This window comes from Salmo salar, chromosome 01 (genome assembly GCF_965601325.2).
Source record: "Salmo salar chromosome 01, fSalSal1, whole genome shotgun sequence".
NCBI lineage: Eukaryota > Metazoa > Chordata > Actinopteri > Salmoniformes > Salmonidae > Salmo > Salmo salar.
In genome coordinates this window covers 107,565,377-107,580,718 of record NC_138291.1, presented here as the reverse complement: position 1 = coordinate 107,580,718, position 15,342 = coordinate 107,565,377, and the positions used below count along the sequence as shown (strand labels likewise).

The window sequence follows — 15,342 nt, the reverse complement described above, 5'->3', positions numbered from 1 at the left end:
GGCAACACTGTAAACTACACCCCAGTAAGCACGGACCGACGCCGACACCTTCTGAACGTCTTTTTTTGGTGCTGTTCCCGGACCGGCTTTGAGTTCCACGGACATTGGTTTTTGGTCCGGTCTGGACCAAATCTGAACCATTCATAGACATCTTTCTTTGGTCCAGATTTTGTCCGGTCTAGAGAAGCCTTGATTTGGCCAAAACATAGACGTCTATAAATTACTTATTTTCAGCTTTCATTCATAGCCAAAAATGAGCCTGATTTCAACATGAGCCTGATTTCAATGTCCAGAAAAGATGCCTTTTCACTGTCCTGGAAAATACATTTTCCCCTTTCATTCTGAACTTCAACGTCTTGAAAATACATATTTTAGACGGCATTTTTTGTTCTCGCCAATGGCAGCAGAACGGCAAGGACCGGCCCTCCTGGTAACGACTCTGCATCAAAACTCAGCATGACAGATCATTCTTCGTTTTCCCACCGGATCTACGTCTCATCAAACGGCAGTCGTCACAGACACTGGGGATCTTCAATTTCAACTGCTCCTCTTCAACACTTAATCAAATCAAATCTTATTGGTCACATACACATGGTTAGCAGATGTTATTGCGAGTGTAGAGGAATGCTTGTGCTTCTAGTTCCGACAGTGCAGTAATATCTAACAAGTAATCTAACAATTCCACAACAACTACCTTATACACACAAATCGAAGTAAAGGGGTGTAATAAGAACATCTAAATATATGGATGAGTGATGACCGAGCGGCATAGGCAAGATGCAATAGATGGTATAAAATACAGTATATACATATGAGATGAGTGATGCAAGATATGTAAATATTATTAAAGTGGCATTATTAAAGAAACTTGTGATCTATTTATTAAAGTGGCCAATGATTTTGCTTCTTCTTTTTATTATTGTTTGGTATTTTGGAACCAAAATTCAATGTTGCACTTCCGTCACCGTATGGACGATCCACGGCGGTTAACGAATACTGGGGAATGATATTTAAACGAATTTGTCACACCGTGTGAAAGAAAGGTTTTGAAGTTGGAGGCATATTTACTTCCAGTAGGTGGTGATAGTACACCATTTAAATTGTGTACCAAATGCCATAAAACAATATAGAAGAAGAAGAGGCAGAACGTGAACGGCTAGTGCTTTGGTTTGTTTACGTCGTGAATATAGAATGTCACGATTACAGTTCTTGAATGTGTTTCTTACCGAACGATTAACAGCGGTAGCTATGGAGATATCCGCTGTACTTGAACAAAATTTCGGCGAGTACCAGGAAGAAATCTCCCGTTCAAATGAGGAGAACAAACGTCTACAGAGCCTGTTGGATTTGGTTTTCAGCTCCGAAATCAAGTTACAGCGCGAAGGTTTGCAATTATATAATGACAACTCAAAATGCACGAATCAAATAGTTACTGTGGGCAAAACTTATTGATCAAATAATTATACAAATGTAATCATTATGGGTTTTTCCCCCCCTCCCGCCAGACTCCCAGCAGCTCTCTCTTCCTGTCTCTGAAGAAGAGATTCCCCCTGAGCAGGAGCACTGTGAGCAGGGGAGTAGCCCCAGTCTGGGGCAGGAGGACCCAGAGCCCACACAGATTAAAGAGGAACAGGAGGACCTCAGGACCAGTCAAGAGGAAGAGCAGCCTCAAGGGCTGGAACCTGATACCAAAGACCTCTTGATCCCTGCCTGTGTGAAAAGTGACTATGAACAGGACCCATCTCTGCCCTCACATCTTGACCAAACCTTGGAGAACAGAGAGAGGGACTCTCAACCCACCAACACAACTGAACAGATCAAAACAGAACCTGATGGAGAGGACTACAGAGTATCAGAACCAACCAGGGACTCTCAGCTCCTCTCTGAAGCCCAGAGAGAAAACATAGAAGAACATGTTGATGGGTTGGAGAGACCCATTCCCCCTCCCTTCTCTCCAGACTCCCAGCAGCCCTCTCTCCCTGTCTCTAAAGAGGAGGTTCCCCCAGAGCAGCAGGAGAGAAGCCCCAGGCTGGGTCTGGAGGACCCAGAGCCCACAAAACAAGAGGAACTCTGGACGAATCAGGAGGAACAGCAGCTGGAATCTGACAGCAGAGTATCAGAACCAACCAGTGACTCTCAGCTCATCTCTGCAGTAAATCCAGAATGTTCTGCAGCTCAGAGTGAAAACGGTTCAGAGTTCCAGCACTTCTTCAGAACAAGTAAGATTATATTTAATTTATTATTAAACATGTTCAAAGGCACTCAGCACAAAAAAGCAGCATTTAATTCCAGAGACTACGTGAGATTTTGATAGCAATAGCAGAAAATGCTTCACTTATATTGAAGAAGATATTACTTAAATACTGGAAGTCAAATTATACTCCAACATTAAGAGAATGGAAGAATCAAACATTTTATTATTTAAATATTGAATACAATCTTTCTACAGACAGAAACAACATAACAATTTGAAGTCGTGGGAAAATGGCCCCTTTTTTAAACTTGTTTTTCAACCCCTGAGAAACAGACAGTTACTGAAGCGTCCCTGGAGCAGTTTAGTGGTTCTGTGCCTTGCTCAAGGGCACAACAGCAGGAGGCGGCGTCTAGGATACCCAAAAGCCTACCAGAATTGTTCCATTCAGACTTGGGATTGAAACCAGTGACTTTCCAGTTGCAGGTCTGCCTCTAAGGACATGATCAATGAAATGTTACCTGGCTAAAACCATTTACTACAACATTAAACTGTTTTCCTTAGCTCACTGACCAACCTAGTGTTGGGCTAAGGTTAGCAAAATTCACAGGTTTTCCAGAAATCCTGGTTGAAATATTCACAGAATCAAAAGGGATTAAGCATGAAATCCAGAATCCTTTATCCAGGATTTCCAGAATACCTGTGAGTTTTGGGAAAGCTATCAGAATTTTGCAACCCCAGTTGGGCTTTATTAAAGTTACTATTAATGATCATCATCATCTTTGTGAAATCTTTATTGATAGAGCTAAATACTGCTTCCTTTATGATAGAATTGGGCAGGACTCAATCATTTTGCCATTATAGAGATACCAATATATATATATATCATACATCCCAATTTAATGTCTGGTGTATGTCACATTACTCGACAACTTAATTTGGTGTAGAATTAGGGAGATAGCCTTACAATATGTGCCAATGTTACCCTAAATTGATTAGTTTTACTTTCCACAACAGACAGACTACTTTTGTGTGTTTTAGAATGGTTTGTTTTCTCGTGGATGCATTGTCATACACCTGAGAATAGTGGGAAAAGACATTGCCACAATCAAAACAAGGGCTTCATTCAAAAATGGAAATTCAAGACAGTTTATCGAAACATGATTAGTACCATTATTATAACACACAAATACAGTCTCATATCTCCAAAACATCTAGTTTATGTATGAAACCACTGTCATGTATTAACTAAACTAGAGCCTTCAGAAGGTATTCGCACCCCTTTACATTTTTCCACATTTTGTGTTACAGCCTGAATTTAAAATAGATTAAATTGAGATTTGTCACTGACCTACACACAATATCTCATGTCAAAGTGGAATTAGTTTTTTAGTTTTTATTTTACAAATTAGATTAGATATTTCTGTATTTTATTTTCAATAAATGTGCAAATATTTCTAAAAACATGTTTCCACTTTGTCATTATGGGGTATTGTGTGTAGATGGGTGGGGGGAAAAAAATATTTAATCAATTTTTAATTCAGGATGTAACACAACAAAATGTGGAATAAGTCAAGTGGTATAAATGCTTTCTGAAGGCACTGTACATGTAAAGGATGAGCCAGAGAGACAGGAGTTAACATGTTAGATGATAGATGGTACAGGTCTTAACTTTGACCAAAATGAATGAACCCTTTACAAAACACTTGATACAGGTCTTGACTTTGACCAAAATGAATGAACCCTTTACAGAACACTTTCGACGACTTGATCACGGCTTTTACACACGCTGATGTAGTCTTTTTTGCTGGCTGGGAGAGGGAGGTCCTCCTGACTGACGAGAGACGAACAGAGGTTGTAGGGGCTGCCAGGGGTGCAGAGTGGGTCGATGTAAGACAACTCCCTCTCTCTCTCCTTCCCCTTCTTCCTCTCCGACTCCATGTCTATCTGGAGCTCAAGCTGCTTCCTAGGTCCCCCCGTCCCCATCTTGATCGACGGACGCCTGCTCCGGCTCTGAGACCTCCAGTAGCTATTGCTGTTGTAGGATGGGAGTCCCTCCTTTTTTAGGCGAAAACTCTTCTCTTTCTCCACAAGCGTTAGGCCCTGGTCCTCTCCCCCCTCTGTGTCCCCCCTCTTCTCTCCTGGACCCTCGGCCCGCAAGCCTGGTGTAGATTGCGTGCTGTGTTGGTGGGTCATATTCTTCAGTTTCATCTTCTGACTCGTCAGCTGCTGCTGCACTTTGCTCTGCTGCCTGTGGGTGGCGCTGTGGCTGTAGTACACAGACCTGGGCACCGGCCTGGCCTTGAAAGCCCTCCTCTCTTTGGCCACCAGGTTCTCCAGTTCCACTTCAATCCTCTGCTCCCTCTTCCTCCTCTCTCTCTCCAGGAAGCTGAACGGTCTCTGGGGTGAGCAGGAGTTGGCCCGTTGGTTGCCACCGCTGACCGAGACATACCGATAATTACTAAAGTTAACTCCGTGGTTACCGGGATGGTAACCGGGCCGCTGGCTGAGGCGGCGGCTGATGATGTCGTAGAGCGGCAGGCGAGTGTGGGCGGGCGCCGGCGAGGCCCTGAACTTCATGCCGCACTCCCTCAGCTCGTCCAGCTCCCGGCGCAGCAGCAAGTTCTCCAGCTCCACCTCCGAACGCGTCCTGACCTTAATAACAATAATACATCAATATTACATTAGTTTTATATTGTACTTTTAACCCAAACACCCAGAGGGACATTTGCTCAGCACGTCTGGCATACATATAGTGTATTTATGACACGCAGTACATTCCCTATGGAATGCTATGTTACATTATTCATTCAAGACTCTTTAGGGAACAATACAACTAAACAAAACCTCCTCACCTTCCTCCTCTTCTTCTCCTCCTCCCTCATCATCATCCTGAACGGCTCGGGGACGGTCACAGTCCCCCTGGAGTTATCAGGACCTCTATCCCCCCTATAGCTCTCTCCTCTGGTTCTCCTCCCTGTCTTGCTCAGGTTTCCTCCCTGGTTTCTGCCCTGGCTCTTGGGGCAGCAGCCTCTCAGCTGGAGCTGGATCTGGAGCTGGCTCCTAGATGGTGAAGTAGAGGATGGCTGCTTATGGGCGGTGGTGGTGGTCATACTCTTTGGACAGCAGGACTGACTGTCCCTGTGGGGGAACAATAGTAAAACAAAGCTTCAATTGCAACGTATATCTTCTAGTGAATGCTTTGATGCCTTGTTTCATTTTTTGATGTGATTGACCTTTGGCTCCAAGCACCCTTTCATGTATTTACGCAAGAGGATAAGAGTTGAGCACATTGATTCTTTTTGAAAAAATAATTCATACAGTTAAAAACAATTTAATGTATAAAGTACCACAGAGGAAGTCACATTCTCTCTCTTTACCTGAGACTGTTCCTGAGGGGTTTGTCCTTCCTGCTCCAGGCCCTGGGGCTGTGGCTGTCATCTACAATCAGAAAGAGACAAAATAGTGAACTATTAAAAATGTGACCTTGATGGATGGATTGAGTGATTTTGTGTAGACATAAAATGCCTTCAAAGTATTCACGCCCCTTTACTTATTCCACATTTTGTTTGTCTAACAGCCTGAATTTAAAATTGAGTTCAGCTTTTTTTTGACACTGTTCTACACACAATACTCCATAATGTCAAAGTGGAATTATGTTTTTTTCAGCAGAAATGTCTTGAGTCAATAAATATTCAACCCCTTTGTTATGGCATGCATAAATAAGTTCAGGAGTGCTTAACAATTCACATAAGTTCCATGGACTCACTGTCTGCGATTTTTAAATGACTAGTCATCTCTGTACCCCATACATACAATTATCTGTAAGGTCCTGCAGTCGAGCAGTGAATTTTAAACACAGATTCAACCACAAAGACCAGAGAAGTTTCTCAATGCCTCACAAAGAAGCGCACCTATTGGTAGATGGGTAAAAATTCAAAACCAGACATTGAATATCCTTTAAGCATGGTGAAGTTATTAATAACACTTTGGATGGTGAATCAATACACCCAGTCACTACAACGATACAGGCGTCCTTCCTAACTCAGTTGCCGGAGAGGATGGAAACCGCTCAGGGATTTCACTATGAGGCCAATGGTGACTTTAAAACAGTTACAGAGATTAATGGCTGTAATAGGAGATAACTGAGGATGGATCAACAACATTGTAGTTACTCCACAATACTAACCTAATTGACAGAGTGAAAAGAAGGAAGCCTGTACAGAATAAAAAATATTCCAAAACATGCATCCTGTTTGCAACAAGTGTTATGTTTGGGGCAAATACAACACATATATTTTTTGCTCCATATTTTCAAGCCTTGTGGTGACTGCATCATGTTATGGGTATGCTTGTAATCATTAAGGATTGGAAGTTTTTCAGGATAAAAAAAAAAAAAGAAATAAGCACAGGAAGATATGCGCAGGAAAATCCTAGTGGAAAACCTGGTTCAGTCTGCTTTCCACCAGACGCTGGGAGATGAATTCACCTTTCAGCAGGACAATAACCGAAAACACAACACCAAATCTTACACTGGAGTTGCTTACCAAGAAGACATACAATCCAGGTGTGCAAAGTTCTTAGAGACTTACCCAGAAAGACTCACAGGTGTGACCGCTGGCAAAGGGGATTCTAACATGTATTGACTCAGGGGTGTGAATACTTATTTAAATGGGATACTGTATTTCTGTATTTAATTTCCAATAAATGTAAAAAGAAAATATTATAAAAACATGTTTTCACTTTGTCATTATGGGGTATTGTGTGTAGATGGGTGAAGAATTTTTTTTATTTAATCAATTTTGAATTCAGGCTGTAACACAGCAAAATATGGAATGAGTCAAGGGATTTGAATGCTTTCTGAAGGCACTGTTTATACACAGTACATACATGTATTTTTTAAACGTGACCAGGATTTCACAATAAAGTCAGAGACTTACTGTATTTCCATTTAGTGAACGTTTTGCTGAATTATTTACAAAAATATTGACAACGGTAGGAGAAGATTAGCATATTATGTTACAGCAGGGGGCATATTTATGACATGCTGTTTATGGCTCTTTTTCCCACTGACCTCTCTCTTCCAGCAGCAGTTCATAATGGTTATCCTCCTCTCCTCCGTCTCCACCAACACCGTCTACTGATTGGTCAGACATGTCGCTGGACGTCTCCTCGTGGAAGTTAAGCTCCTCGTCTGAAAGGATTCTCTGCAGTCGCCTCACTGGCATAGAGCCAGAGCTCTGGCTTTCCGACGTGACACTGAGAGACAGGAGAGATTGAGCACCATGTAAGATGAGCTTTCATTGTTGCTACCATGGAAAAAGTATCAAGCGCATCACGGTTAAAGCCCCCCTGATGATGTGAAACACTAAAATACCGTTTTCAAACGCACAACAAAACAAACACTGATGTTTTTGTTCCCCAAATACTACTCTGGACAAAAATATAAATGCAACAATTTAAAAGATTTTACTGAATTACAGTTCCTATAAGGAAATCAGTCAAGTGAAATAAATTCATTTGGCCCTAATCTATGGATTTCACATGACTGGGCAGAGGCGCAGCCATGGGAGGGCATAGGCCTCAGCTCATGAAACATGGAATCAACACATTACATGTTGCATTTATATTTTGGTTCAGTATAATAAACACTTCATTTTCCCTGTCTTGTAAAAGGTAGCACAAGGTTACATAGCCTACAACTACTTAACTAAAAACTAAATTCCGTTTCAAAAGGTGCAGTACTAAAAGCCATGATATCAGACCTGGGTTGGAGATCCTGTATGTCTCTGCCCTCTCTCTCCAAACACTTGTCCTCCTCATCGTCCTTCTTGTTGACCTTTGACCTTTTACAGATATACATCTTCTCCAGCTCAGCCATGTTCCTCAGATGGGTTCTCTGCAGCTGCTCCAGCCTCTGGTAGTAGTCCTAGTGGGGGGAAGAGGAACACCCACATTTAGGACCAGGATTTAATCCGTTCGCCTGGTTATGCACCTTTTAAAAGACAATGTTCCCACGGTCCCGGACACCACATTCATGGTAAACTCTGCATTTGTTGGCTCAATCTGAAATGACCTTATATGTCAAAGTGCGCACTGATTGGATAGAATCCCAACCTTTTGATTCAGACAATCTTTTGACCCTTTTCACACTACCAAACCAAAACAAGCCAAAACAAGCCAAAATAGCCAAACCAAGCCAAACCATAGTAGCTGGAACCGTGCTACAATGGATCAGGTAAAGATAAAAATTGCCAAGCCAGAACATTAAAGTTTGGGTTGACATGATAGTGTGAACCAGGCACTACTGTCCCATCACAGCAATTTAGTTTCAACATCAGTTGTTAACAGGCAAAGCCTATGCATATACAGAGGAACAGTAGAAACAGTAAAGGAATGGTCATGAATTTATAGTAAAAAGGAAACGGGTGCAAAGAGCATGGAGCAGTGTCTATTCTAGGCTACCTGGTTGGAGAAGTAGACGCGTCCCAGGGCTGAGCGCTCCCCTCTCTCCACCCCGTATCCTTCCTCCAGAGAGAGAGAGCTCCGCATGTCATCTCTCCCCTCCTCGCTGCCCTCTGAATCCACATCATCATACTCCTGAAAGATTTGTTCAGAATATTATGTACAGTACACACACAATAAGACCTTATAGTTCTGTATTAGACTCCTTAGTCATTAATAAACACCCACTACAGTGAAGATTTAACATTAATAAACACACAATGAGACCTAAAAACTCAGCAACAAAAAAAACTTCCCTTTTTCAGGACCTTGTCTTTCAAAGATAATTCGTAAAAATCCAAATAACTTCACAAATCTTCATTGTAAAGGGTTTAACTTCTTTGGGATAGGGGGCAGTATTTTCACAGCCTGATAAAAAACGTACCCAATTTAATCTGGTTACTACTCCTGCCCAGAAACTAGAATATGCATATAATTAGTAGATTTGGATAGACAACACTAAAGTTTCTAAAACTGTTTGAATGGTGTCTGTGAGTATAACAGAACTCATATGGCAGGCCAAAACCTGAGAAGATTCCATGCAGGAAGTGCCCTGTCTGACAATTTGTTGTCCTTCTGTTGCATCTCTATTGACATTACAGCATCTGTGCTGTAACGTGACACTTTCTAAGGCTTCCATTGGCTCTCTAAAGCCGCCAGAAAGTGGAATGGGATGTCTGCTGTCTCTGGGCAAAGTATAGGAGCAGAGTTTGTAAGTGGTCAGCCTGGGGACAGTGTGACTGGAGATGCGCATTCACGAGAACTCGCCATGTCTTTCTTTCTCTCTTTGAATGAATACAACGTTGCCCGGTTGGAATATTATCGCTATTTTACGAGAAAAATAGCATAAAAATTGATTTTAAACAGCGTTTGACATGCTTCTAAGTATGGTAATGGAATATTTTGCATTTTTTTGTCACGAAATGCCCTCGCGCGTTACCCTTCGGATAGTGACAAACAAAACAGAGGTATTTGGATATAGCTATGGATTATTTGGAATCCATTTGTTGTTGAAGTAGAAGTCCTGGGAGTGCATTCTGACGAAGAACAGCAAAGGTAATCAAATTTTTCTAATAGTAATTCTGAGTTTAGGTGACCCCGAAGTTGGCGGATGTCAAAATAGCTAGCCGTGATGGCCGAGCTATGTACTCAGAATATTGCAAAATGTACTTTCGCCGAAAAGCTATTTTAAAATCGGACATAGCGATTGCATAAAGGAGTTCTGTATCTATAATTCTTAAAATAATTGTTATGTATTTTGTCAACGTTTATCATGAGTAATTTAATAAATTCACCGGAAGTTTTCGGTGGGTATGCTAGTTCTGAACATGACATGCTAATGTAAAAAGCTGGTTTTTGATATAAATATGAACTTGATTGAACAAAACATGCATGTATTGTATAACATAATGTCCTAGGAGTGTCATCTGATGAAGATCATCAAAGGTTAGTGCTGCATTTAGCTGTGGTTTGGGTTTATGTGACATATATGCTTGCTTGGAAAATGGCTGTGTGATTATTTGTGTATATGTACTCTCCTAACATAATCTAATGTTTTGCTTTCGCTGTAAAGCCTTTTTGAAATCGGACAGTGTGGTTAGATTAACGAGAGTCTTATCTTTAAAATGGTGTAAAATAGTTGATTGTTTGAGAAAATTGAATTGTGGTATTTTAGTTGGTTTTGTATTTCGCGCCGTGCGATGCCATTGGCTGTTGCCTAGGGTTCCACAGGCGGAACGGGGTTCCGCTACCGGAACGTCTGTCCTCAACAGGTTAAACACTGTTTCCCCTGCTTGTTCAATGAACCATAAACAATTAATGAACATGCACCTGTGGAACGGTCGTTAAGACACTAACAGCTTACAGACGGTAGGCAATTAAGGTCACAGTTATGAAAACTTAGGACACTAAAGAGGCCTTTCTACTGACTCTGAAAAACACCAAAAGAAATATTCCCAGGGTCCCTGCTCATCTGAGTGAATGTGCCTTAGGAGGCATGAGGACTGCAGATGTGGCCAGGGCAATAAATTGCAATGTCCGTACTGTGAGATGCCTAAGACAGCGCTACAGGGAGACAGGACGGACAGCTGATCGTCCTCGCAGTGGCAGACTACATGTAACAACACCTGCACAGGATCGGTACATCCGAACATCACACCGAACGTCACACAAGTACAGGATGGCAACAACTGCCCAAGTTACACCAGGAACACACAATCCCTCCATCAGTGCTCAGACTGTCCACAATAGGCTGAGAGAGGCTGGACTGAGGGCTTGTAGGCCTGTTGTAAGGCAGGTCCTCACCAGACATCACCAGCAACAATGTCGCCTATGGGCACAAACCCACCGTGGCTGGACCAGACAGGACTGGCAAAAAGGGCTCTACACTGACGAGTCGCGGTTTTGTCTCACCAGGGGTGATGGTCGGATTTGCGTTTATCGTCGAAGGAATGAGCGTTACACCGAGGCCTGTACTCTGGAGCAGGATCGATTTGGAGGTGGAGGGTCCGTCATGGTCTGGGGCGGTGTGTCACAGCATCATCGGACTGAGCTTGTCATTGCAGGCAATCTCAACGCTGTGTGTTACAGGGAAGACATCCTCCTCCCTCATGTGGTACCCTTCCTGCAGGCTCATCCTGACATGACCCTCCAGCATGGCAATGCCACCAGCCATACTGCTCGTTCTGTGCGTGATTTCCTGCAAGACAGGAATGTCAGTGTTCTGCCATGGCCAGCGAAGAGCCCGGATCTCAATCCCATTGAGCACGTCTGGGACCTGTTGGATTGGAGGGTGAGGGCTAGGGCCACTCCCCCCAGAAATGTCCGGGAACTTGCAGGTGCCTTGGTGGAAGAGTGGGGTAACATATCACAGCAAGAACTGGCAAATCTGGTGCAGTCCATGAGGAGGAGATGCACTGCAGTACTTAATGCAGCTGGTGGCCACACCAGATACTGTCTGTTACTTTTGATTTTGACCCCCCCTTTGTTCAGGGACACATTATTCCATTTCTGTTAGTCACATGTCTGTGGAACTGGTTCAGTTTATGTCTCAGTTGTTGAATCTTATGTTCATACAAATATTTACACATGTTAAGTTTGCTGAAAATAAATGCAGTTGACAGTGAGAGGACGTTTCTTTTTTTGCTGAGTTTAGTTCTGTATTAGACTCCTAAGTCATTAATAAATAGCCACTACAGTGAATATTTAACATGAATTAACACCCATTACAGTGAAGATTTAACATGAATTTATACCCACTACAGTGAAGATTTAACATGAATTAACACCCATTACATTGAAGATTTAACACGAATAAACATCCGCTAACAATTTGTTTAGGAAAAATAGCTAACTTTGATGAACATCCAGAAACGATAGATTTTCTGATTCAATAAGAAAGCTAAACCTAAATATGTGTTTTTGGTTGTTGAGTCAATTTGACCATTTCAAGCATTTATTCAAAAATATATATACAATGAACAAAAATATATATTCGTAACATGAAACAATTTCACAGATTTTACTGAGTTACAGTTCATATAAGGAAATCAGTCAATTTAAATAAATTCACTAGGGCGTAATCTATGGATTTCACATGACTGGGAATACAGATATGTATCTGTTGATCACAGACACCTTAAAAAAAAGGTAGGGGCGTGGATCAGAAAACCAGTCAGTATCTGGTGTGACCATCGTTTGCCTAAAGCAGCGTGACACATCTCCTTCACATAGAGTTGATCAGGCTGTCGATTGTGGCCTGTGGAATGTCATCCCACTCCTCTTCAATAGCTGTGCGAAGTTGCTGGATATTTGCGGGAAACCGGAACACGCTGTCGTACACGTCAATCCAGAGCATCCCAAACATGCTCAATGGGGGGCATGTCTGGTGAGTATGTAGGCCATGGAAGAACTGGTGCATTTTCAGCTTCCAGGAATTGTGTACATTTCCTTAAGACAAGGGGCTCTGCATTATCATGCTGAAACATGAGGTGATGCTGCGGATGAATGGAATGACAATGGGCCTCAGGATCTCATCACAGTATCTCTGTGCGTTCAATTTGCTATCAATAAAATGCTATTGTGTTAGTTGTCCGTAGCTTATTCCTGCCCATACCATAACCCCACCGTGAAGAGCACACTTCTCCAGCTGTAACGAGTGCGCTGAGAGTCAGGAAGCAAGTTCAGGGAGTGAGTGTTTTAATAAAAGAAGAAACATTCAATTGAACATTCAGTTCTCTGGCAAAAGCTCTGGTGGACATTCCTGCTGCCAGCATGCCAATTACATGCTCCTTCAAAACTTGAGACATCTGTGGCATTGTGTTGTGTGACGAAACTGCACATTTTAAAGTGGCCTTTTAAAGTGGCCCCCAGCACAAGGTGCACCTGTGTAATGATCATGCTGTTTAATCAGCTTCTATATATGCCACACCTGTAAGAAAACGTGCTCACTAACAAGGATGTAAACAAATGTATGCACAAAATTTGAGAGAAATCAGCTTGTCATGCGTATGGAACATTTCTGGTATCTTTTATTTCAGCTCATGAAACACTGACAGTATCACCAGCAAAGCACCATCACACCTCCTACTCCATGCTTCACGGTGGGAACCACACATGCGGAGATCATCCATTCCCCTACCCAGTATCTCACAACGACACGGCAGTTGGAACCAGAAATCTCAAATCTGGTCCTCATGAGAGACAGCTTCATCATAGCGCTTGATGGTTTTTGCGACTACACTTGAAGAAACTTTAAAAGTTCTTGAAATTTTCCGTATTGACTGACCTTCATGTCTTAAGGTAATGATGGACTGTTGTTTCTCTCTGCTTATTTGAGCTGTTCTTGCCATAATATGGACTTGGTCTTTTACCAAATAGGTCTATCTTCTGTATACCTTGTCACAACACAACTGATTGGGTCAAACGCAATAAGAAGGAAATAAATTCCACAAATTAACTTTTAAGAAGGCACACCTGTTAATTGAAATGCATTCCAGGTGACTACCTCATGAAGCTGGTTGAGAGAATGCCAAGCATGTGCAAAGCTGTCATCAAGGCAAAGGGTGGCTACTTTGAAGAATCTCAAATATAAAATATATTATGATTTGTTTTAAACTTTTTTTGGTTACTACATGATTCCATATGTGTTATTTCATAGTTTTGATGTCTTCCATTTTATTCTACATTGTAGAAAACAGTAAAAATTAAGAAAAACCCTGGAATGAGTAGGTGTGTCCAAACTTTTGACTGATACTGTATACATCATACCCCCCCAAAAATGCTAACCTCCCCTGTTATTGTAATGGTGAGAGGTTAGCATGTCTTGGGGGTATGATATAAAATGCTAACCTCCCCTGTTATTGTAATGGTGAGAGGCTAGCATGTCTTGGGGGTATGATATGTGTGCGTCTGTAACTTTCTCTCTCATCATTATTCACGATTCATTCAGGATGATCCGTAATCATTGTAGCATCCACATCAATGTAGAAGTGTTTAGAAACATATTATATTCTTATTTACAATAAAAGTGACTCCAAAATTACGCAATACATTATTTACCGTTCATTTATATTGGCACAAAATAATCTGAAACACAACCAAAACAAACAGTAAATGCATCCAACAAGTTTGTAGAGCCAAAAACTTGATGTAGACGTTGGGTGCTAGGAATATGGGACCAAATACTTTAAACTTTTTGGTCCCAACTTTTTACTACTTTAATACACATATAAGTGAATTTGTCCAAGTACTTTTCTCCCCTAAAATGTGTGTGTGTGTGTGGGGGGGGCTATGTACAAAAAGTGCTGTAATGGTTCACCTGATATGGATGAAAATGCCAAAAAAGCTGACAGCCTGCACTTTAACATGGTAATTGTTTGATTTCAAATCCAAACTGTTGGAGTATGGAGCCAAAAGAAGAAACCATGCTGTGATGTCCCAGTAATTACAGAGGGCTCTCTCTGTATGTAGTTCTGAATAGTTAGCTGGCTAACTCATTCAACCTGCTTTGTAGTATTCCCCACAAGTTTCAACTTGTTGTCTCCTCACCTCATAGCCATGGCCCCGGTCTCTTCCCCTGTAAGGGTCCGCTTCTCGTCCGTACAGCGCCAGCAGCTCGCTGCTCTGCAGTGAAGGTGAACGGTAAAGCACAGCCATCTCTGTGTTCCTCCTGTCCAAGCCTGTTACTTGTCCTGCTGTTGTTGTCGTCGTATATTATTCAATGTCAGTTATTTTATTCTAAAAGCATGTCTCGTACCACCGGGTTACATCACTATGTAGTGTGCTGCTGATCTCACAAAGGAATGGCACACTGACTGGAGTCAAGAAGTAACACACACACAACGGGATGATCCTCAGTCTTAAAGCCTGCATGCAGGAATCATGATTTTACTGTGGCAGGAGTGACACAGAACACACAGATTGAATGTAATTCACCAGCTGTTCTCCATATGGCCGAGTCAGGACTTAACCGCACTATAAGGCCTACAGACATGATTCCCAGTGAGATATCCAGCCTGTATGTGTCCAGACAGTCAACGTTTCCAATCAGATTTGCAGATTAACAAACACAGTTAATTACAGTTGAAGTGTTGATCTGATTGGATCTGGTTTAGGAGGGAGGCAGTATGTAGTCACACCTTCTGCTC

The 15,342-nt window shown here is 42.0% G+C and overlaps 1 protein-coding gene across 1 annotated transcript; it reads left to right on the top strand.

The window, feature by feature from the left end:
* The first annotated feature begins 1,065 nt into the window (after nt 1-1,065).
* On the top strand, nt 1,066-11,820 carry LOC145881726 (uncharacterized). The gene is made up of 2 exons (XM_082978744.1): nt 1,066-1,384; nt 1,506-11,820. Exons 1-2 carry the CDS (start codon nt 1,192-1,194, stop codon nt 2,309-2,311), a joined length of 999 nt encoding a protein of 332 aa, XP_082834870.1. The 5' UTR covers nt 1,066-1,191; the 3' UTR covers nt 2,312-11,820.
* Nucleotides 11,821-15,342: the final 3,522 nt, after the last annotated feature.